General features: G+C 44.0%; 1 protein-coding gene across 1 annotated transcript; it reads right to left on the reverse strand.

Annotated features, from left to right (window-relative positions):
• Positions 1 to 4: 4 nt before the first annotated feature.
• On the reverse strand, positions 5 to 25,055 carry MSN (moesin). The gene is made up of 13 exons (XM_074914855.1): positions 24,984 to 25,055; positions 19,333 to 19,416; positions 10,443 to 10,538; positions 9,638 to 9,912; positions 9,084 to 9,167; positions 8,589 to 8,735; positions 8,039 to 8,135; positions 6,906 to 7,069; positions 6,316 to 6,446; positions 5,489 to 5,649; positions 4,880 to 4,972; positions 4,225 to 4,458; positions 5 to 3,228 (listed from the first exon to the last, which is right to left on the reverse strand). The coding sequence occupies exons 1-13, from the start codon at positions 25,053 to 25,055 to the stop codon at positions 3,064 to 3,066; spliced, it is 1,803 nt and encodes a 600-aa protein (XP_074770956.1). The 3' UTR covers positions 5 to 3,063.
• Between the last annotated feature and the right edge of the window lie 219 nt (positions 25,056 to 25,274).

A 25,274-nucleotide genomic window follows, 5' to 3' on the forward strand; every position in this document is an offset into this window, starting at 1 on the left:
CTGCTGAATTTCTCTGAACTTTATTGGCACTTTAGGAAGAACAGGGTATGGATTTTAACAACTCCTCGAAACAGGGGAAAAAAAAAGCGCCTGAATATCAAGGTTCTCTCTGCAGATAAGTACATGGACCCATGAATTATTCCACAACTTTAATGAACTGATGTTTTATTATAATCCAGTAAAAAGACTGGTCAAAAACTTCCAACATAATTTACAGCAACAAATAAAACAAGAAAAAATAAGCCAGGCAAACATTTGATAAAGTACTTCCCCAACCCCCAAGAGGAGTAGTTATCCAATTAAACTGGAACATGGAGAGGAAGAACAACTCACTGTACTCTAACAAATAAAAAAATGTGTCTACAAATCTCATTGTAATACTGAAAGCTTCTTAACATTAGTTTTCTTGCAAAATATCATTTCTTTACAATACAGTATACATTTCCAAGGGAAGGAGGACAATAAAAACATCCTCTATCCCATGACTAATATTTTCTAATTGTGCATAGCTAGAAGTATTGAAATCAAATATCATTAGATACCACTTGAATATAATACTGGTTAAGAAGGCAGCAGGGCTGAAACAACTACAAAGAGTTAGGTGGACTCACTGGCACAAGCCGTTCTATTCCTATACTGGACCATCTGGAATTAGAACGATTAGAAAAACCCTATAAACAGAAGTCATGCCAGCATCATAATACATGAGCTCAGCAGTGTTGTGTGACCCATCAAAGCATAAAAGGTTTACTGGTTTATTATTTGAACACATATTCCAGGCACCATATATCAGCTTGTTAGGAAATCGTTAAAACGTAATAAAGGCTTTTCTACCCCCAAATGCATCAATAGTTGCCACAGACAAAGCAGAAGTGCTGAGAACCAGCTTTAAAGCACCAAAACAGAAGTGCAAAGGTTGTCTGTTCCCTCAGTAACGAGACTCACATAGAGCCAGTGCCAATAACCCTTCAGTATAGAAATACACCAATCAGTTCTGACAAATTTAACTGCAGTCTTTCATTTGTGACTTTCAAAGTACCGAGGCATGTGTTTTTGGCCAACCAAAAGCTTTCCATGCCGTGCGTCCCCCAAAAGCATGCTGTATCCAGGGGAGAAAGGGGGACTCCCACGTGATCCACCTGAATGTTTAGAAGCAGCACGCTGAGCTCGTGCTCCTAACGGAGGTTGGTCAGTTGGTATTTGTGTGGATCTCCACACAGACTTCTATTGCTTCCAAAAAAAAATATAATACAGCACTGGTAAGGTTGTTTCTAGCAACCCAAGGAATTATTGGGGAAATACTGCAGTTTATTAACACAATCATGAACAATTCTTTTTGGCACAGTCCCCCTTTACCTTTCCCGTAGAGCGGGGAGCTGAAAATGCTCTAGCATTCAGATGCTTTCCTTCTATCACCACTAGCAGTGATATCATACAAAGGGGGAATCCACAAAGCTGAGAAAGTCACAAGACTTAGCATCACGCTAGGCAAGAAAATAAATCCCAGGCTAGCCTGATGCCTTCCTACAGGGACAGGCCAAACCAAGGAGGGCAAAGCAAAGGAGGACTCCATTGCAGATGGAATCCATTTTGAAGAGGCCTCTTCTGAACATTAACATGTCCTTCTACGAAGGATCAAGGCAAAATCCAAGTCAACCCTGAGCACACACAGCTGATTCCTCCCCAGAAATGGCAGGAAGGATTCTGGGCAGCCACAGCATGGATAGCGTGGAAGACAGGAGGTGATGGGTATTACAACAGTTGGTACAACGGCTCTCGGGACCAGCCTCACAACCACTTGTGTCCCACTGCTGAGACAGAGCCTTCTGTTCTCAAAGCCAGAGGGGCAAAGCATCCTTCTGGGGAAGGAAAAGCACTTCAGCCAGGGATCTGGCAGAACATCAGTGAGGATTAAGGCAGCAATTGGACAAATATCTCAGGATCCTCTCCCCTTAAATACTGCTTGAAGCCAGGAAGACAGATGCAGTCTTGTACATGTCCCAGATACAAGAATAGTTTTTGGTCCCCAGCTGCTGATCACTTTTTATGATTGCATCTAGTTTAAACTATAGACATCTGAGTTACAGTAGATCTATACAGTCATAAGGCACCAATGACTATGTGCTAAAAAGTCCTATTATTGAAAAAAACCTGAAGTCCTATTCACATGACTGGAAATGTATTGGTTCAGCAAGGGAATACACAGCTACAAGAATTTTTAATCTTTTACATTTCTACTCACCCCTTTAGGTCTCCGTTGGCAAACCCAAAAAGGAAGGCAGCATTCTTTAGCTATCTCTGCCTCACTGGTTACCACTCATTCAAACAAATGACAGTGAGCAAAGCCATTTACCAGAGACAACACTTCTGGAAAGCAGGGAAGTCAAGGCTCCAAACTACACTGCATCAGTGGACATATTTCAAAGGCCTCCTCGTGGTTAAGAAATTAAGTTCCATCATTAAACAACAAAAGGTAACACCAGCAGGAACGCCACAGAATCTGTTTGGTCTGTTTATGTTTGAAGGACAAAAGCTTTGGTCTTTTAGGAAGTCCACATTCTACTTCCAACACTTCTTCCTAAGCTCCGGCCTCCCCTTCTCAACTACACGGTTCAGACCCTGTATTTAAGTCAGAAATTCAGACCCTGGCTGCTAAGCTTAATACTGAAGCTTGCACAAGTTAGTAGGAAGGCACAGTGTCAAACTGTTAGCGCTTTACTGTATGTAATTCAGTAACAGTATCTGCTGGCCTCCCCACCCAACAGGGGAGGACAGCAACACAGCCACTTCAGTAAGCAACACAAAACTAAATGCAGTGAGACTTTACCCAAAGCCAAACAATCTCAGATTTGCCCCAGTAAATGTTTGTTTTCCCAAGCCACCCCAGGAAGAGGACTGCTATTCCTTCTGTCGCTTAACTCCAGCATTTGCCCAAAACTTGATAAATAAGACCATGGTCACTCTTCTGTAGTGGTTCCAGCGTAGCACGATTATGAGTGAATGATGGGAGAGGATGGGAAAGAGGGGAGAAGAGAGTGCAGGGCAGCAGGTGCAAGGGAGAGTTTACATGGACTCAAACTCATCAATGCGCTGCTTGGTGTTGCCCTGCCGAATCTGACGGAGGGTCTTGTACTTGTCTCGGCCTAGACGCATGTTCTCAGCGTGGATCATATCATTGGTTGTCTTCTTGGTTTCATCCCGAGCATTTGCCAACTCTGAGGAAAGAGCCTTCGGAGAAGGGGAAACAGACAGCAGTGGGTTAGCACATGCCAGACTCCAAGCTGGACAAGGAGGTTCCTTGCTGATCCTCCCAAAGATTCAGTATCACAGAGACAGGAAACAGATAAGCCCAAATGTTTACAGTTCTGGGCAACCTGCTCTAGCTGACCCTACTTGAGCAAGGAAGTGGGACTAGATGATCTTAAGAGGTCCCCTCCAACCTAAACAATTCTGTGATTCTGTAGACGTTGTTAATATTTTCCCCTAACATTTGAAGGTAGAAAACATCAGGCAGTCTGTCACCCTATTTATCTTTGTCTAGCACAGTAAGAGAAACCAACTCCACTGTACTTATGAAGAGTCAAGTGGAGAGATCCCTAAAGACAACAGGAGCATCTTGCAGAATTTGAGCAATTACTATCCTTTTACCATAAAAGAAACTTGTTGCAGAAGATAAAGTGTACCTCTGTCACTCTGCCTGTGCACAACCACCGCAGCACAATGCGAGTCAGTTGGCTAGCAGGCAGTGTTACAAAATGCTTAGAAAGAATCAACACCAGGACACTGTCGTTCCTTGTGAGGTGGTGGTGCAGCACTGCTCCCTCCACACTGAGCCCTGGTGTGTTGCTTTCGGGGTTTTGCAACACACTACAGTCAGACAAGACAGTTACCAACAGCTGCTCAACAGGAGCTGGACCAAGCTCTCTGATTCACTGCAGCCAGGGCTACAGACAGCTGTCAGACGGCCGGCCAGACTCACAAAAGCACACTGTGTCTGACAGATGCTGCTTTCTGGCACTGCTTGAAAATACTTCGCTACTTCCAGCAAAATGGAAGTGCCAGGAGACAAGATCTGCCCCTCTGCTCAATGGTTAAACAGCTACCTGGCAAGATCATGATTCCTCCTTCTTCCCCGCCACCCTTTTAAATACCAGTAATACCTCCCAGCTGCAATGAATGGTGAGAAGGACAGAAGCAGCACCCTCTCTGCTGCCAAGCTCTTACCTTTAAGTGTTTCTGGACTCGTTCATTCTTCTCTGCCTCAGTGGTGCGCTGCTCCTCACTGCGGTCCTTGATGGTGGCCTCTGATCGTAGCTCAGCACTGGCTTCTGCTGCGTTCTCGTCCTGCTCGTCATCATGCTCATTCTCAGAGTGCATGGGCTCAGTGACGTGAGGGGTGCTCATGGCTGTCTTCAGCTCCTCTTTTGTCTTTTCTAGGTCCTCCTGCACCATCTGTGCCTGCAATAGGGCATGCCACAGTAAGTCAGTGTAAACTTGAGTGTGTGAGACTTCTGGCAGAAGCACTGCTCAATGCTTATTACAGGAAACCTTGCACCTCTTGCACGCTGAAGTGGTACATTCCAAAGCTACTCTGCCACAATCATTTGCAAAACTTTCTGCTGGATAACACTTCAGAGATTTGAAGAATGGTTGTAATTCATGGAAAATGGGCTATAGGCCTAGTAAGTCAAAAATATTTCTACATGGAGTTAGAATACAGCACTCGTTCCAGCAAGAAAACTAAGCTGGGTATTTAAAACAGCCTCAAGCTCGCAGACACTCAGTCTAGTGAGTTATCTAGTGCAGTAGTTTAGATGACAACACAGAATGAAGAACAACTTCACAGAACGTATTGCTGTTTGCTCAGATTCTGCTTTACCTTCTGTTGCCACTCCTGGGCCTCACTCTCTTTCTTCTGCCTGGCCAGCTCCAGCTGTGTGATCCTAGCTGTGAGTTCTGCCATCTCAACAGCCTACAAAAGAAAGGCTTTTAGTGGCGACAAAACCAAGTACTTGCTAAATGAAGCATTTAGTCCAAGTCCTGAACAAACATGGTATCTCTAACATCTTTCTGGTAGAGAGAAGGCTTTCCTGTAAACTTCGGTCCCACTGGTATCTCCATGATGCAAGGGAAAAGGAAGCCAAAAGTTTGGGGCTTTGTGTGGTGTTGTGTTGGTTTTGGGTTGTTTTTGTGTTTTTTTCTCTTCTCCTCCCAACAAAGCTACAGAACTCAATTCTTGAATCCAAACCAGGGAAAGCAATTAGTGAGCTCTACACTCTGTTCTCAGTATCACATACCCCAAAAAAAGGCAAAAAGCACAACAATCCAGATCTACTGTACAAATGCACTTGTATTTAGGTATAAGAGGCTAAAAATTAAAGAACCAAACTATACTTCCTCACTATATTCATAGCCTGGTTTGCTTCAAGAGCTTAGATACCTACACCCTGTCACTGTTTTCCTACCTAATTTTCAGCCACCCACTTACCAGCTGTTCCTGGGTCTTCTGTTGATCATGGGATGCTTTCAATAGGGCCTCCTTTGCCTCTTCTGCTTCTCTACGTTCTTTAGCCAGTTTCTCTGCTTCCTCCTGAGCTCGTTTTCTCTCCTGTTCCAGCTCCATAGCTCTGCGGGTCTGTTCTTCCAGTTCTAAAGAATAGGGGAGTGCATTTGAAGAGAGATCAAGTAAAGAATGGCAGTAGAGGAGGAAGGTGCCCTTACACCTCTATCTGGATGAGGGTTTTCCTTCAGAGGGACAGGTAAAGGAGAAATGCAAGCCACTGTCCCCTTTCCTCTTTCACATTGTAACTGGAGCTGGAAGATGAAGAGCCAGGCCTGTTCCAAGACAACAGACTACTTGCCTGATTGATTTGTGGGAAACACCTATCCCAAAGTGACATCCTTAAAGGCAGAGGCACCCTTACAGCATTTTGCTTGGGCACCAGCACACCGTAAGACTGGCCAAGCAATGAGTAATCACACCAGAGTACGGGCTATGTGACCCCTGCTACACTTTGACCCTTCCTCTACAGATGTGCTGGGCTAAAGCGTCCAGCCAGTACATGAGCAACTGCAAGGTTCTCCTGCTGCAGAGAGGCATCTTGGCTGCCACCCATCTCTTTATGTGAGTCCCATAGGCAGCTGCTGACATAGGGGGCTCAACATCCAGCTTCAGAAAGCTAAACCAGGGCCCTAGTGCCAGTTAGCACAGAATACTGGAGAGCCAAACGGCTCAGAGGTGCTCACAGCTTTACTGCTTGAGCCCTTCTCACTCAGACTAAGCATTTAAGGAAATACTGGTATGCTTCATGTTACCTTGCTGAGCTTTCTTGGTTTGCTCCTCAATTTGCTTGAGTCTCTCCATTAGCTCCTCCTTTTCACGTTCAATCTTCTCCTTCTCCTTTTCTGCCAACTCCCTCTTCTTCTTCTCATTCTCCAGCAGGGCCCTGATGAGGAGGAAGTCATCATGTAATTTCAAATTAACAACTACTCTGATTGGAATGCTTCCTGGTGAAGCCATGAGTACACAAGAGATGTGCACTACAGCACTCAGCTGATGAGTTTTAATCCAGACATGCCCCTTTTTAGAAGTGCAGAAAGAAAAAGCTCTGCTGGCATTCATCTCAATGGTAAGTTCGTAACAGGAACATTTAAGGGAAAGCTCCTTGCATCAAGATCCATACTAGTCCCATCAAAGAGACAGACAAATTTTTAACTCTAAAAGTGATGGCAGGTCACATTTGTGATGAGTACCATTTCCATCATCCTATTAGAACTACTGAAGCAGAAAGCAATCTGCTGTGTTTTTTGCTCAAGCAGATTACAACGCTGCCAGCAATTTATCCAGCACCTGATGCTACTGCGCAGTGACTGACAAAGTCCAGGTTCCTCAGAACCCTACCAACCTCTCCATCTGTTTCTGATGCTTCTCTTCCCGAGCCTGTGCTTTCATCTGCTGCACCTCAATGGTGTCTGGCTTACGTCTGCGCATGTAGAGCTCATGGTTCCCCATGCAAAGTGCCAAGATCCGTTTGTTAATCCTTAACCGAGGGGCATAGAATACAAAGTCCTTGGGACAAGAAGAAGGCAGCATTAGACTTGTTCTTTCAGCATAAGCAGCCCCCTCCGTATGCAACACACTCAAGATCCCATACTTTCTAGAACTGTTAGGTAGCTTTTCTTATTGGTGTCTAATCATCAGTGGTCGTCGTCAGACACCTGCCTTTGAGGAATGAACTTCAACCTGACAAATAAGCACAGGGCAGAAGTGCCCTGACTCGTTGTTACAGCGAGCTGGGTTTCACTGCAGAGCATCCCATGCACAGGGTGCACAGCCACTGCGCTTTGCTGTTTCATCAGGAACACCACCAGCGGCTGGTTCACTAGGGCACACCGAGACCGTGACTTCCCTCCTCTGTCTTCCCACTCAATTATTGAATGCAATAGTCTGGCTAGCCACAGCAAGTGTCACATTTTGTCATATGCCAGGAAGGGTGATAAACATTATTGTCCAATGGGTAAATAACTTTGTTCTGTTAAAAAGGAGCAACAGCAGTGAAATGCTTCCAAAGAGCAACACAACAGGAATGACATGAAGAACAGAAGGTGTCAGCTGACACAGAAAGTTAATAAGCCTTACAAGATTAAACCGATTACATTCATTACAAATTTGCAATAAAGAAAAGCCTCCCAGCATGCCCTACAAAATGACCTGAAGCTTCAGCTTCAAGTAAGGTGAAAAATTGCAAAAGACCATCCCAAATGCCACTAAAGCCAACAGGCTGCAAAGGCAGCATTCAATTAAGACAGGTGCCTCAGATCCCTAATTGTATTATCAGAGAATCTGAACAGCCTCAGGAGAATCAGAAACCCTAAGCAAAGAGCTTCTCCCTGCCACTGCCTTTGAACAGCTTAAGGCTATACTGAACAAATTTCTACTGCTTAAGTCAGCATTGACATTATTGATGAAAAGACTGTGTGCAATTAAAAAAAAAAATTGAGCTAAGTCAAAAGTATAAATTTGAATATTGCTTCTTACCGGTGCTTTCTTGTCAATAGGCTTGATAACAAATTTCTTGTCATTGAATGAGATATTTCTGATCTCACTCCAAGGGAATCCAATTTTCGGTGTTAACCTGCAGAAATGGAAAGCAAAAGGAAATAAAAGCCTCAAGTCATTCCAAATTCTTGACTAACAATATAAAGCTTAAAATTCTACCAAATCTGCCCTCATATTTCAGTACTCTTACAGTGACTGGAACCAGCAAGCAAAATTAGTCATGAAATGAACTACAAACATAAGAAGCAGTTTTTCAATACCACTTTTTTTAAAATGGAAGACAGGAATGTATCTGTGGCAGGAAGACTAGGGATAAAAATAACTTGATAAGATTTGCCAATTTCTTGTATTGTTGGGTCCAAAGCAGTACATTTTATGGATCATTCTGGTAGTGTCAAAGACACAGCCAAGAATGATATAGAGACTGTAGCATTTAGTTAAAAAAGTTGAACTCCAGAAAAGATTAACTTTGAATGCTTTCATACTGGAAAGAAGCTGAAGGCAATGATGAGGAGAGGGCGTTTATTACCTGTCATTCTGCTCATAAATATTGAGTCCAAGAGCATCTACCCCCAGCCAGAGCTCAGAGCCCTTCTTGTTCTTAATGCTGAAGTAGTTCACACCATACATTTCCAGATCTTGTGCAATTTTCAGGTACTCCAAGACAGCATCTTCTCTGCAGAATGCAAAAAGAAAGCAGATATTCCTTTCTGAGTCTATAAGCCATTAGAACAAGAAGGTGCTCTCTTCTTACATAGGCAAAGGAGCAACAAACTGGCAAAGATTCCAAGTATCACCCTAATAGACAACAACAAACTCTACAAACTCAGTTTTGTTTTACTAAGAACAGGCAGCTGATGGGGACTAGCAAGGACAGAGGCACATGAGCCTAGTTAGTCTAAGCAGAATAACCTGAAAAATGCCAACTTACTCTGAAGCAAGCTACAGAATTCTGTATGCACTCGTACATTACAAACTAGCATATATCACACAAAATACAGCAGTTTCACACTGCATCAGTTACCTAATCATTCCTCGATGTTCCTCATGCCACACCTGGATCCTCTCCTCCCACTGGTCCTTGTTAAGCTTGTGCTGCTCCAGAACTCTGGAAATAGAACATGGGATGTTTGAGACCAGCCACTGCATTTATACACACGCAGTCATGTAACTCTTGAATAATGCTTCATTAAATACTCCACTGGCATCACAGTTCCCCCAAAAAAATATTCTAGGAAAATACAGTTTTATTATAAGGCTAACTACAGACACACTGGTCAGCATTCAGGCTTCGGACAAATAACAAGTTGATTTCAGTTGTGCTGCTTGTACCGTTACTTTTTGTTGAGAGCTTCTCTCACTAATTCTGATCAGAGTGTCTTCAGTAGCAATAGGATGTTTAAAATCAAAGCTCTTAATTAAATGAATACTAACCCCAATCCTCAGAGAGGCACCAGGCTATATTTTATTCTGAACATTCCAATCAAGACACAGACACACACACACACGCCACACCCCTCAAAAAAACCCCAAACCCTTTGACGCAAAGAAGGTCTAAGACTAGCCAGGTTCACTCACCTCTGTGGGAGCAGTTTGTCACTAGCGAGGTAGCCAGACTTGTGGACCTCTTTATTGAAGTCTCCATATTTTGACTGAACAGCATAAGAAGCCAGAAGGACAGCTGTTTCTGGAGGGCAATAAATGTCATCATTCAGAATTGCCTCCTTCACTTGGAGGAAGAAGAGGCGCTGCGTGATATCCTGGATCAGCTCTTCAGCCACATCCTCTGGGTAGAATTTGGCACGGAATTTGAAAAGCAGGGGGCTTTCCTTGCGTACATCCTGTGCAGTTACCTGGAACAGAGGCATCAGATCTCAAAGCCTACTGACCAAGTGAAGGGGAGCAGGTTTACGAACAGGAAGATGAGCACACATTATGAAAAAAAAAAATAATCTCCTTTCCAACACAGAAAAGAGCGTTCAGAAAAGCAAGGACTGTCAATTCCTTACTGCCAAATACCTCATCACCTCTCCCCACAGGACGTAAGACAAGCCACTAGCTACAATCAGTGGCAGGTAAGTTACTTTCCAGGTTTCTCTCCAACCGAGATGCTCACATGAGCACCACACTAGTGTGTTACCGGGAGGGGTAACAAACACACACTACTAGATGCAGGAGGCCCAGGTCAGACACCAGGACTCCTTGTACCTTGGGGAGGGTATGTGTGGACTGAAGGAAGGCAACACCAACTTGCTAATCTTGTGATACTTCAGGTGTGTGGAGAGGCAAGGACAGATCCCCAACAGAAATACAGGGACTGAATTTGCCCCTACCCTCCAAGAGATGGGAACCCAGGACAAGTGAAAGCTTGGAGCAAACATACCTTTTTGTTCAATTTCAGCCATGTTGAGAAGCCCTTGGTGTCTTGATACTGAAGTCCAAAAAACCAGACCTCTCTTAGACCAATTGTCTTGACAACCTGGAAAAAAGACAATTGGCAAGAGCCCCAGCCAGATGGGGGGATCTCACTGGTGGTGGAGGATGTGTTAGGGGTAAGTTCAGACTAACACAGACAGCCAGTGCCATAGCCTTCTGCCTCCCCTGCTACGGTGATAGGGTGTCTGAGGAGTCTTAAGTGAAAGAGGTGTTCTTCCTTCTCCCTCATCTTTAAGGCTTGTTGCTATTTATAAACAGCAGCTAGAACACTTTTCTCTAGCTACTTATAAGCCAACATGTATAGACAAAATACAATGCAAGAGGTCTGAAGATGTAATAGCTGCCAGGAATCAATAACATAGCTCCATCCGCACCCCTCACTTAACATGCAAATGTACTTACTCCTGGGCAAGCCACAAATCACCCTGCTAGGTTGTGTCCTGCTGGGCTGTGCCATTTTAAGATCCATATTCTACTCCACCCATAGCTGTGGACAGGCCTTTCACGCATCTCTGAGTGGCAGCATTAAGTGGCAGCATTAAGAAGGTACCACAGTGGGTAAATCGATATGCTATCCCTTGTGCCAGGACAAAGAGATGCTGCAGAAGTTAACTACACTGCTCTCCCATTAGTCATTTCCCCAGCACACCATGGGTGCTATGTAAATAAGAGTTAAGCAGGCTTTACAGACATACTGTAACAAGACACAAGAGCCTAATGTAGAGGCAAAACTACTGCAGTATAATGCTACTGCCAGTAAGAAGGAGGGGAAAGTTTCTTGGTAAAGCCCGTTCACTATCACGAGGCCACAGCTTTGTGCCCTGGCAAGTCTGAAACACGTCACAGGCCACAGCAAGCCTGGAAACTGAAGTTCCCCCACATTACTCCTGAATGCCCAGGAGCTGATCTCCTATCAGCAAACGAGGCACCTACTGTCACCTCCACTACTAGAGAAGGAAGAGGACATTTGTCTTTATGTCAGCACAGTACCGAAGGAGGACACTGCAGCTGCTTTCACACACCACCCGCCCTCAGGCTGGCTCACAGCTCCCCTCCCTCAGCAGGGACGAGCCTTGCCCTGGGAAAGCCAGCTGCCTGGATCATGGAGTCTCCCCTGCCAAGTAAGCTGAGGTAATTCTGTACCGCCCTGTCCCATGTTTCATGATTTCTCCCTGAATGACCACTTCCTTTTAAATTACTTCCTTGATGAATCCTAAGGATGCACTGTTCCCTTCTGATGTGGTCTCCAGCTTTGGCAAGATACAACACCAAGGATGCAGGTTCCCTGCAAACACATTACTAGTTAGATTCTTTAGGGCTTGGATCAGACATTTCTGGCCTTACAAAAGCAGCATTAGGGCCCTAGTTCCTTTCAGGCCCAAAAACGAAAGGGAACATTCAGCAGAGGCATGCTACTAGCAACACACACAGAGGCACAACCTACACAAGGTCACATAGTCTATACACTTCATCCCACTGGAGTCCATGAAATTGTTCAGCCTTTTGCGTGAATATGAACTTGAGATTGCCTAAAGCCCCTGTAAACACAGGGGAATGCGGGGCAGAAACTTCCCCTCGTGCCTGTCACACAGTAGGATGCACACCACTAATCGGTTTGCTGCAAGCACTGAAAGCCCGTGGTATGAGGGGAGGAAGAAAGGCTGAGTCTAAGGAAAGCTCAGTTCTCGGCAGCATTAGCATCTGAATGAGATTGGAAGCTCCCCCTCTGCTGCATGTGTCCGCCTGCCTCCCATTTGTCAGCAGCTTAAGCCTGGCAATGCAACAAGCTGGACTGCCAGCGAGGAACTGAAAGGCCCCACACTGAGGCCCTGCACAAAAGGGCTTTTATTCCCCAGCAGAAGCCTGCACAGCAGTAGCAGTGACAACAGGGCTGGACAGAGGACAGGGGAGACAGCACAGCACACATCACAGCCCCGAGCTGCTACTGAACAGGGGGGCAGAGAGTCCTCCTCCTTCTCACCTCAGTTTTAGCAAGTTATTTACTTCCTTTAGCAAGGGAAAAAAGCACGAAGAAAAAACAGCTTGTAGAAAGCTGTAGAAGCTGCAAGGAGTCTGTCTGGCGGTTGGCAGCTCAGCTGTGTTTGAGGGTGTGCAGTGCTCAGAGCCCTAACTGAGAGATGTTCCAGAAAGCGAGCAGTTACTGGCAGCAGCTGAGGATGGAAAAGGGCTGGGCAGGCAGGACAGGGGAATACAAACTAGCGTTTAACACAGACCACTACATTTCAATACCTAAAGTTTACACTCTCAGCTGGAGTGACATCTTTTCTTCATGCCAGGGAGAACATTAAGCCAGTCCCTGGGTCTTGTTTAGCCTGCAGTACAGGGCTTCGCCTACAACTGGCAGCCTTAGAATCCAGCTCTCCCGCAGTGCTGTGACCAGCCACGACAAAGCTCTTCAAGTACAGTTGCTTAAAATCCCACTTAGTAAGCACTACTGCCTCGGGGGAAAAGGTGCATTTCTGGTGACTCTCACTCTACTTTCTGCAGACAGTCCAAGCACACAGTAGCACAATTTTCTACTCACATTCAGAGAAGAAACACAAGGTTTTCCAGGTAACCTTTTCTCTCACTCCTCCTCACCCCACATTTTCCAGGCCTGCATGAAAACTCCCATCCTTCTCCTCAAGCACTCTCACATCCCTCTCCAAACCACATTCTTGTCACCAAGAGTTGCCCCACCACAGGAGAACCATAAGCAGCCTCTTAAATGTAGATTTTAGCATCAAGATGATGCTTGAAGATTGCCTTCATTCTCAGCCCAGGAAATACACTACCCCACAAGTGCGGATCCTGCATGAAAGCACTATCTACACATGGGCAAGACCAAAGCCTCAAAGCAGAGAAGACATTCCACTCAGACCAAGGTCCTGCAACAAAGGTCAAAGCATCTGAGGCTATACAGGAGCACACATTTGTCTTGAATCTCACCTGCTGTCCTAGTTAAAGATGAAGTTGCCTCTCCCTTTCTATGACAGACACGTTGAGCGCTTCTGAGAGAACTGCTATCAAACCTTAGTGCTGGAGGAGCTCTGAACAGGTGCCACACCTGCATATGCCAGAGCCAAAAATGACTTAGAACATGGTCTTCCAGGTACCCTAACTTGACACCCAAGATGGGCTCCCTCTACAGCCATAAATACTCAACAGTTCCCTTTCCATTTGACTGATGGATGTATTTCTAACTTTTCCTTCCAAAGTGCTAAAATGCCTAAGTGCTAAGTGACAGATCTTTGAGTTTTCAAGCTTATTACAGTTTGCCATTGACCTCCTTAACAAACAGCCCATTTTTGTTTGGACTACTGCTTTTACGAAAAGCCAGTAAGTTTCCACATGTTCCTGTGAAATCTGAGACACATTTCCATACCACCCAACCACAAGCCTTCATCACACAAAGAGTTCTGGGGTTTGCTGGAGGAACCAGCCACTGTCCTGAGACCCACTGCTTTCCACCGCTGAAACTACCATAGTAAGTTTTCAGTGCAGTGCTTTCATCTACTGGATCAAGTGCTCCAGACCAGTCTCCTATGTATTTAAACAGTAGTAGGCAGGACCTTACTAAGGCTAAAGGCTTCTCTACTGTCTCCCTCCTCAAAGCTTAGTTTACAGTCCATGAGAGACCAGCCACTTTTATTCCAAGCACAGCTCAATTCAGCTGGAGTTACTCAAAAGTCAAGAGGGATTTGGGCAGCCTGTGTTGTCAGCTTTAGCAACCATAAAAGAAGAGACTCAAACTGGTACTCTACAAAAACATTAACCTTGCTGCAGTGGAAAAGGAAGCCAGGGCAAGGCACATGAACTCAGAGTCTTAGGAGCTCTGGCTCTTAATGAAATCTGTAGGATCCTTAATAAAAAAAAAAGATACCCCCACACTCCACTACATATTAGGCTCCATGCTGAACATAAAATACAGCATCAGTGACTAGGTTTAGAATGAGTAGAGACATTTACAAGCTTAGCCTTGACCCCAAAAGCTCAGGAAACTGAAGAGCCTTCCTCATTCTTTTGCAATGTCCAAAAGCTGACACCAGGAGGTCTGAAGTTTACACAGACAGCTATAGGCTCAGAAGGCACTAAGCACATCACTGAGAAACAAAACTGTCCTGAAGTTGGAGAAATAAAGTTCATTTTAGGTTGGGGAAGGAAGTACTGACTGAACAGTTTAGTAACCGCAACTCATTGTTAAAAAGATCCTGACATAAGGCTATCATCAAATGGGTGGAGATCCCCACCCATCAACTGCACCATGCACCACCAGACCTAGCCTGGCAGGGAGCTACACCTCCTCCACCAGAGACTAGGAGGAACAAGGGGCTCTGGAGGGGAATGGAAGAACAAGGCACCAGCAGGATCCAAGGTCAGAAGTGATCAGAAACAGCATTTGAGAAGCTGCCTCATACAGCACGTGGGGGACACAGAGGAAGGGAGCATGTTTTCCTGTAACAGGAGTCAGAGGATTTTGTGACTAGCGGTATGCAGGCTGCCTGAGGAGCCTGGGAGACGCAGTGTCCACCACACCACACCACACCACGGCACTTCTGCGAGAGCTTGCCAGCCAGCTGGGGAGCACTTAGGAGAGGTAGTTTCCTCCCTCCCTGCCTAAGGTACATCCCCTTGCATCCCCAACAGCCCAAAGTCTCACTAATTCAAGCTAGATTCAATTTACCCAAAACAAGGAAGTTTGAGCAGAAAGATTGGAGGGACGCAACTTCAAAGCTATCCACTTCAATAAGCAGCTAAACAGTTTTACCAGAGAAACTGTTAATCTTTGACATGTAGGAGATACACAAAGCAACACTTTGTTTTGCACACTAGTTTTACACACTAGTCTCCAGTCCAATGGCACTTCAATCTGATACAGAAGTGGATCAAAGGAGGAAGACAAACAACTATCACTGTTGCAGCACCTGTGCCCTGCACACCCAGGAAAGCAGAATTTCAAGGTACCTGTGAAGTGACCAGGCCTGTGGGATAAGCAGCACCTGACAGGCACAGCCCAGCCTCAGCTGCTCTTTCAAATCCATCACTAGCGGCTGAGGAAAGGGAGCAGAGTTACTGGGTTTCCTCCTGAGTCAGAAAGCACTGGAGTTCAGCAGCTGATGCTAAGAAGTACATAAGCAAAGCTGCACAAAACAGACAGTACAATCCTCCTGTCTCAGTTAATCCAGGTTTTGTCCATGCACACAAGCTTAAACTGCTTAAGCTAAAGCTGTACAACTACAAGCCATAGGATGGGGTGTTGTAACAAGATCATGATGTTACTGCACTGTGTATCAGCTCAATGCTATTTCTACAGCCAGCCAGCTATTTTGGGGCACAATACAATTTCCAACAAAGCAGTGAAGCAGGTATTATTCTATTCTATTCTATCCCTACAAAAAATCACTTTGGAATTTAACCAAGTAGAAAAAAGAGGGAGACAGGAATATTTATACCTCAAACCCATTCACCTATTATTACTATGGAACTTTAGACTCAACCTGTTCCTCCTCATTAAGTCACTACCCAGATACACGCTTTCCAAAAGTCTTCTGAATCCTATTCAGAGTAGGTCAGAATTATGTGTGGCATAATGAGTATATTTATCTACTGATATACACAACAGGTGGAAACAAATACTGCCTAAATGTTACTGAGCAAAGCCAGTGGCATGCACCAAGGTAGCTGTGCAGCTAGAAACCTTAGTGATGCTCAGCAGCTTCCTTTTTGCTTAACTCAGAACTGCCAGCTCAAAGTGAAAGGGCACTCTAGGGCAAAAACATGCAGGATATCTTGAAATTTTTCTGCAAAACAGTCAAAAGTCAGGTTTCACACCAGAAAGTTCACGTGCTGCAACAGCAAAAACCATAAGTTCGCTTTGTAGGGAAAGTCTCCCTTCCGTCAAAAAAGCGTCGATGAAAGCAGCTTTCTTCAGAACCAGCATCATGCAGAAAATACTAGATTAGCAGTTCCAGGAGCACAACATAGTTTAAGGGAGCTAAAAAATGAACAGCCATAACTTTGTTCTTACACACCCCATCATGGGACCCAAGACTACCTCAGGATAGAAACTGCAATGGAGTGAACTGATCATCAGACAGCAGCCCCTGATAGTCCTGTTAGCAGTGTCACCGGGGAGAACAGCTCCAGCCCATCCCTTCACAGGAACTAATCTAGACAAAGAGCTCAGCCATCTGAAACACGCTGGATGTATGCTAGCTGACAACACATTGAAAGCCCCATCCCCATACTAAAGGGAGCAAGTTCAGTGTTTACTATCAGCTCACTAGAGGCTCTCATGTTTTGGTTTGGTATTCAGTTAGTTCTCTATTCAAAGATCAATAATCTATTTGAGCACATCCATGTACATGAAGAACTTGCTTTCCTTTGCTTTGCTTGTCTGACCATAAAGTCTCTTTCACAATACAAGAGAGCCTTGAATTTTTCTATTAAAGAAAAAAATGGACAGACAACAGTCTGTTGTGTACCTGCATTCAGGGACCAAGATGAAATGTTTCCCATTGTGGCAGGAGCTGAACAGCTACCTCCTTTGCAATTAGATGCCTTAATTGTGAAGGGCAAATTATTAGATTGCAGGGCAGCAACAGAAGCTGGGATTACGCTCCTTAACCGCTCACATATCAGTAGCATCCAAAACTCCTTATTCACACCAGAGGTGGAAGACTTGACATCCCCACATCTACTGCCAACTCCCTACCTTACTGCCCACAACACCCCCAAGCCCTGGCAGAGTGTCAGTCTTTCTACCACCACACTAACACCACCCAGCACTTCTGTGCTAGGTCTCTGGCCTTTCAAAGCCAGCCAAAGCCTGGACATCTGCCACTAGTGAGGCTCTAGGACATTCACTGCAGAATCAGCCCTGTCTGAAATCAACATCACCACCTCCCCAAGGAAATCTTGTGCGCTCGGCACTAGAAAAGCTGAATTCTTATTCCAGCAAGTGTGATATATGGACAGTGTAAAGACATGGTGTGCACCAGACCTTTTCAAAATAGCAAATGTTTAACATTTTAAGCTGTTAACCTAAGAGCTTCAGACACTTTCTTCCCCACTGTATTTCCTCTAACTCACCTACAATCCAATTTAGCTGAAGTAATCACTGTCTCATTTACATTAGCAACTTAGAAACTCAGTACTGCAACAGCATTTGTTTTCTGCCTTCGAAAAGTGTTTACTACGGAAAAAACAAAGCTTCTGTTTAGACAGGTGCTGTATGAAACACTGCAAGGAGGAGAACATGCAGCTGTTGGAGAACATGACACAAAGGACTGAAATGACATGATGAGTTCACATACTGGAAACATGATCAGATGCTTTCAGAGACAACTTGTTGAAGTCCAAGTCTGCCACCACAATGACAGTTTGCAGCAGAAGCTGCAGATGGTCTAGAGACGACTGAAAAAAATCATGTGCAAATTCTTCGCACCTGGTGCTTTGCTTGGATAATGTCAGAAACTAGATCCTGAAAAATAATCAAGGGAAGTATCCACGTGAAGTACATTCTCTCCATGAAAACAGTTCACCTTTTGATGAACTTGGGGCATATGCTCCCAGGAGCTAACTGTGGTGGAGTTCCATGTTGCACACATTCTGGACAGAATCCAGCTCTCACTTCCATGAATCAAAAACTGTCATATCTGAGACCACACAGGGCCTCCTATGTAGTAACACAGAGGCAGCTGAGAACTACACTGCAACTCAGAACTTTCCTGAAAGCCTTCCTCCTTTTCCCATTATGAAAGGATGCTCTTTTAGTAAAGCTTAGTATCTCACTTGATTCCCTCCATTTCAGGGCTGGGCTGTAAAGAGCAATATAATAGCTAGTGTTGAATCATCCAGCTGAGTATGAGAGGAAGTAGTAGTTTGTGGTTAAACATCTAAAAAAAAATTTAAATTATGTTTGCTGGCCTCAAATGAAATGGCTGACTTCTATGGGTGGGTCAGTCCTTAAGTTTCTCTCTTCATTAAGATAGGTACTATGTAGAGCTGGCCCCAGAACACTTAGCACTACTGAACCACACCCGTATCTGGTCTGGCAGTTACTTCATCTTGTCATTAATCCAGGATTCATTTTACTTTTAAACTATGAATTCACTGTTCAGATTTTCCTCCAAGTAGCAAATGATGGCCTTCAGGATTACAGCACAGAAACACCGTGGAGCCTGTCAAAGTTTCAGCTGCTGCAATTGAGAATGTCTGTCTTCAGCTGCTCCAACTCCAGGCTGTACATGCTTCCCTGCTTCTGCTTGGACCAAAAGTAGGAAGAAATTTGCCAAGCCAGTGAACGCAGAGGAAGGCTGAAGCACCCAGAGGAAGACAGCCCAATACAGTACAGTTCGTAACCTCAGGGCACAATAAGAGTACAGAATATCACTTCACCTGCACTTGAGGGTTGCAGCAACATCTGAAACCCAGCTAAGCCTCTCCTGTTTTAGAGACCAACTACTCTTTGAAATTAATTACACAATGGTTGCACGTAAGCCAACCAAAGGTAGCTTACTAGCTCCCTCATAAGACTTTTTTCATGAATTATGACCGCAGACATCTACAACTTGGCCATCATCATTATTATTATTATTAGCTATAGTACCAATTCAGTTCATTAGAGGTAATAATAGCTCCTAACCCATTCTTGGAGATTTTAAAAAAATGCAGTAGCTTTGAAAAGTGTAATTTCTTACGATGCTGAGATCTCCTGGAGTTATTATACATACTGCCACTTGATCTTTGAAGTCTTTTAGAAATCATTTGCTGTTGCCTTAATAGAATCACAACATCCATATCAACTTCAGATCTTCTGCAGGTCCATCACTTACCTGATCAAAGAGTTGCTTCCCTGTAGTGTTGGGCTGGATGGCAAACTCCAGCTCAGCATCCATGGTGGTAACACGCACACTGATCTGCGAGACAGAAAATCCATCGTTAGGACATGTGCTCTAAGTGATACCCAGTAATGAAAACCAACATCTGCCTAGAGTCAGGACCAGCTCCCAGGCCTCCAGGACCTTCACTACCAGCAGTTACAAAGTTATTTGTCCTGTCAGCACAGTGCTGCCAGTCCACATAGAATAGAACTTCCTTGTTTCACAGCGTAAATTTATCCTCTCTGTTCCTACTGATATTTCCATCTATATACTGACACGCTTGAGAGCCGTTTACACTTATGAAACTGAATTTCTAGTGTAGAACGTTCTGGCATCTTTCACAAAAGCAGAGATGTTCCAAGCCTCGGTACACACCACCAGACACCCACCCCTTCCATTTGAAGGACAAACGTCAAGGAAGTCCCCGGAAGCATTAACAACTCAGCCTACTACAGAAGACTGGTGAATACTAACAATAGTGTTCCAGTCTCCATGGGTATTTGGAGAAATTAAGGCACAATCTCTGACATGCTCCAAGGTCTGTGGGTACAAAGCAGACAGGACACAAGGAGGATCTCATGCGCTAAGGCAAAAAAAGATGCATGCTGAACTAACACAGGCACCAGTATGTATAGGTACTTCAAAAAGCAGTAGAATTACCTCTATTTGCTTGCCTACAGCTTTCCAATTGTTTCAGGGAAGTGAAAGATCTCTAAACACTGCAGAAATGGTTTAGATGTAATTTAATATTACAGTCAAGTTTTCATAACAATATTAGCTTTAGACGTAAGTAGTAAGATCATGAATGGTCCTCCAGAAGAAACACTGTGTGACATACTCTTATCTTGACAGAAAAGTCTCACCGCCACGTTTTCACACGTGGAATGAAAGCAGCAAGGGATTGCAGCAAGGGAGTTCACAGTTCCATCCCACAGAAGCAGGAAGACATCTGTACATCTTTCACCAATAGCTCTCATGAAGCAAGTTAAACAGCAGAGGCATTTCTCCTCAAAGATTAGTGTAAAACATAGCCAATTCCATTCACAACTCCTGATCATTACTGGAAAGCTCCACATAGATTCTCAGAGGTAGAGAGGAATGCTCGTGCCTGAACACAGACACCTTAACTTTTGACCAGGCAAGGTAAGGCTTGCAAGTACACCAAGCTGTCTGAGAATTCACTTCTATTTGCATACCTATCAACTGAAATGGGTGAAGATATTTCACAATTTATGAACACAAGCTGCAAATATTTGATATCAAACCATTTTAATGCTTTTCCATCAAAGCAGAGGTTCAAAACCTAAGTTGTACCAATGAGATATTCACAGTGCAAACCCCAGCATATAGGTCTCACATTCATAGTTCTCCATGACAACATCCATCTACCTCGCATCAGCGAACCCTAATTTATTTGCTCTTCAGTGCAATCAATCCTCTTAGCATACTCCATCAGCCTTCTGGGATGAGGGGAATTATGCTGCAAACAGTTTTAGTAAGAATAACTCAAACTCACATTTAGACTGTAAGCTAATCACATGAGACCAGAGACCAAAAAAGCCAGAGTAAGCAGAGAAATATTCAAGGAACCAATGCTGATGTGATTGTAGTCAGTTCTGACCCCTGTATTTCTAAAAACTATATGGACAAATTTCACATCTTGTTTATTAAGAAAGCAGTAGCAGAGTGCAACAGCTACAGCAAGGGGTTTTTTTCCCCATAAGCAAGAAGCATTCTGCTTGTTAAGTCTAAGTCAAGTGCTGGAAGAGACCATTACAGCCAACTACATTTTGAAGTTTCTCAAAAAGCCCACTTGAGCCTAGGCACAGCACTATTTTGTGCCTGATATCCCCTCATGATGAACCTGAAGGTTTTCTTGTTTTAAGTTTAGCTAAAGATTTAAGTGTATTCTGTAAGAGATTAAAGGTAAGCTTAGCACAGCAAGGCTCAAGTCAAGAGGAGTTGCAGTTCTAATTGCTGCATGCTTAAGAAATGCCATTTAAACATTACTGAAGCAGAGAGATCATGAACAAGCAGACCAGGAATAAGTTGGTTTCAAAACACTCTGAATCTTCTGACACAGTGAAGTCAAACTGAGGAATAAACATCCCATAGAAGAAAGTAACAAGGAAAGAGAAAATTACCTAAACTCATAAGCAATCATGCATTGTCTAAAATTAGCAGCTTTCAAGAGAATGGAGTTGCTTTAAGTCCTCTTGTTATATCTTCAGAAAGTTATTCTCCTCAGATCCTAGATGTTGACAAGTGGCTAATTTCATGGTGCTTTGGTGAACCAGGAATACAGCGGCTTGCTAGAAGGGCTGAACACTCCCGGAAACAGCTTTACTACTTATATTTGGAAGTAGTCTCTTCTGCCAGGAGGAGTGCTGGCTTGTAAGCCTGACCTGCCCAGCACACCCACCAGCAAGAGCAAAGATGTCCATAAGCCACATCTGAGTATAAGAGGGGTTACATTAAATAAGCTGTTAAGAAACGGGTCGCTTTGTTTGTTTTAGACTTTCCTGTTCAACTAACACACAAATGTACCAGCTACCATGAAAGAAAACGTCTTTTTCCTCCGGTTTATAGATAAGAGTAGCTACTCTTATCTGGTATCATCTGCATAGGTGATTGAACACTGAAGTGTCTAAGCCGAGGAGCACCAGAAAACAGAACCGAAACATTTGCAGGAGCTCTTCACCACCTGTGCCTGACTAACTTAAGATATTCAGAGCAAATCAGACCTTAAAATTTAAAATAAAGCTGCTTCAGTAAGCATCCTCACAGTTCATGCAGAATACTTATTTGTAAGACTCACATCTTTCTTAGCACAGTAAAGTAAGGTGCTGAGCTGGAACCAAAATCCCTTCACCGTCACTCAAACACTTAAACTATCTGACCAGTTCGCATCCTTCAATGAGTACATTCCACAGGAACAGATAGACTTTTTAGCCCCCTCAGCAGCCCCCTGCACTCAAGATGAGTAGCAACCTAAGGCTTAGTAGTAGCAAAGTTCTGAATGGGGTCTGCACTTGCCTCTTCAGTCTGTGCTATTTTAGAAGACAGTGTAAGCTAAGATACCACAGGAAACAGGCTTGTGCTTTAGAGAACCACACCCCGGTAACGCTTAGCTTCCGTGATCTGAACGGAGTTTTAACACATGCGACAGAGCGCTGCTGTTAAGTGTCAGCAGGCTGAGCTGGGGAAACCATGTCCTGGGCTCTACCAGGGACATTTTAACAACTAGTTTCATAGTAATTTAATACTTGTCTGAGAAGTTAGTTTGCTGTAAAATTGAGCATTGTTAAACCTCACTGGTGTGGAAACAACACACAAAGAACTTTTCCCATATGCTACCAAGCCAGGTTTTTTTGAGCCAGTTGTTGTGACCTGGAAAAACAAAGCAAGGCAGCTACATTTCAGGTGGTGGGAGGCACTGCTCTCCCTGCCCAGTTAGCACATAAGAAGCCAACCATAGATCGGAGCAGATTCAGCTTCACCCAGTGTTTTATTTCATTTCAAAAGTCTGCATACTGGCACAGAAACACAAATTGTTTCTCCTAGCATGTAAAAAGGTTGACAAACCAAGCCCAAGGGAGCTCCATTCTAAAAGATAGCCGGGGGCCACCTCACAACTGGCCAGGCAGTTTCAATGACCTTAGTGTGCTCTGCCTGCAGCTCAGACAAGCTACAAGAGATCCACCGGCTGCTATAATTTCTACCTGATGAGTGCCAGGCACTGCACGTTTACCCTCATCCTCCTCATTCAGGTGAAGTCTTACTTTTGTAAAACCACTTCACCAAGGCATTCACAGGTGAGGGCTGCCCAGCACAGATGTTACACAGAAGTGCTATACCAGAAGAAAGCCAGCATGATCGAGTCCCATCATAATTTAGACTCGTTTGCCTTGTCCCTTGAGACTTACCCTGCCAAAGCACTTTTACACCATTTATCTAGTTTACCATCAATGCTTATTCTAAGAAAAGCCTCAAGATTCATCAGCATTAAACTTTTATACTTTGTACTTCTAAACCATCTAATGATGATTTCCTAGGTTTGAGGGCTAGCATAATCATCAGCATGCTTACCATTTGGGTTGCAAACAGAATAAAATGCTCCTCAATAAGATAATCAACTTGGACTGCAGAGGATATACAAATCTAGCTCTGTCAGTCCAGACAGGCAAGGTGCACACTGCTGAGACGCAAGGAATATGAGTAAATACAGTAAGAAAAAGACATTGTCCACAGTGATCAGATCACAAGGTCCACAGTGGCAGCACTCATCCAAGTACACTACACCCCTTTTCCAAAATTTATTGCTAGTAAACTTCTGTCTTAAATCTTCAACACTCGGGAGGTGTTTTAAGAGGATTTACTGGATTCATCATCAACAGATTTACCAAACATACTATCCTAAGGCAGTGATTTATACTGAAATTCTATTTAAAGCAACTTACTGAATTTTTTCATCATAGCATTTATAATTGTAATTTTCAACTGCTGCATCCAAGTGCCTACAACCCTCTCAACAGTGCTTAAATCTTAAACTAGCAGAAGTCTTTCCCCAGTAGGTGGCCTCTTAATAGCCACCTTCTGTCTTTCCATCATCGTTTAATATAATATTCTGCATACAAACAGCTAGCAACATCATATGAAAAGCTTCCAGAGGCCATCTTGCACATTACAAGAAAATTCAAGTATTACATTTCAACAGGCAAATTTACACTCACCAAGCTAGAAAATACTCAAGAAAAAAAAGCACCCATATTTAGCTGATTGATTTCATAACAGCTATGGAAAAGCACTAGAAACCTAGCAAGTCTTCCTCTTCTCTATTTGAGGAATGACCATTGTTCTACCAGTCTAAGCACAGCTAAAGACTGCCACTACCAGAGACTGTCAAAGAGCTTCGGGCTGCCAAGGGCAGTGTTGTGGTAACGGCAAGAACTCCTGCACAGACAGAGCCTCTTGCATGTTCCAGCTCCCAGAGCAGCTCCAGCCAAAGAAAGCTCCTTTTGACAGGCAAAAGCTTTCACAGGCTACAGGACACCACCACCCTCCTCCTGTGGTGTTTAGCAGGAGACAGACGTAATAGGTGCCTGGTACAACTGTCTATCTGCGACATCTTTTCAAAGATTTTAACATTGCCCATATACCTTTAAGTCTCACTTTCTGCCCCACTGAGATTCCCACTAAGTTTTAGTAGCAGCAGTGATGATTATCAGTTATCTTCCAGGTCTCCGAGTGAGCCCTACTAATAACCTGCTCTAACTACTTCCTAAGATGAAAATGTGTAGCTGCATGTGGCAGGACAAACAGGAAAGACTGATACCATCACACTGAGTAACGGATGTATTACTTGTACTAATGCCCCAGTGCATTGAGCAGTGCAAGAGGTAGAAGAGACAATTCTGTTTGTTGTAAGTTGAGACAGGAACAGAGTACTAGGAAATTCATGTCAGAACAACAGGTAGAGTCAGCACAACAGAGTATCAACCTCTACAAAACCCTGACCCTGAGCTAAAGCTTCTTTCCTCCCTGGATTTCCTGAATGCAAGGAAGCCGTTATACCCTGCTGGTCTGTAGGCTTCAAGCTGCACATATTCATGCTTTCCCAGGCTCAAGCCATCAAGTGGACTATTTCTGGAGAAGATGGCACAGGGAAAAGTCATACTTTATTGCTTATTTGACAGTTACAGAACAGAAGTAAACTTCAGTTAGAAGAAATTCCAGGGCATCCTTTATGGACACTATGCTATGGGGCAGCAGTTCACGATACCAGCCTAACACCACACATCAGTTCCAAGAGCTCTGACCAGAGCAGCACATCCAATGCAGCTAGAGTTGCATGAACTCTGAACTCAAGATCTCATAAGGCACCCTAATAATCT

Source organism: Athene noctua, chromosome 11, assembly GCF_965140245.1.
Source record: "Athene noctua chromosome 11, bAthNoc1.hap1.1, whole genome shotgun sequence".
NCBI classification, from domain to species: Eukaryota; Metazoa; Chordata; class Aves; order Strigiformes; family Strigidae; genus Athene; species Athene noctua.

Excerpts from the sequence above, each read along its gene's own strand:
- MSN (XM_074914855.1), bottom strand. The coding sequence starts at position 25,055 with ATGACTTTTCCCTGTGCCATCTTCTCCAGAAATAGTCCACTTGATGGC. Across the intron at positions 9,913-10,442 it reads GGCTGAAATTGAACAAAAAG|GTAACTGCACAGGATGTACG; the intron begins GTATGTTTGCTC and ends CCTCTGTTCCAG. Across the intron at positions 4,973-5,488 it reads AGAAGACCCAGGAACAGCTG|GCTGTTGAGATGGCAGAACT; the intron begins GTAAGTGGGTGG and ends TTTCTTTTGTAG.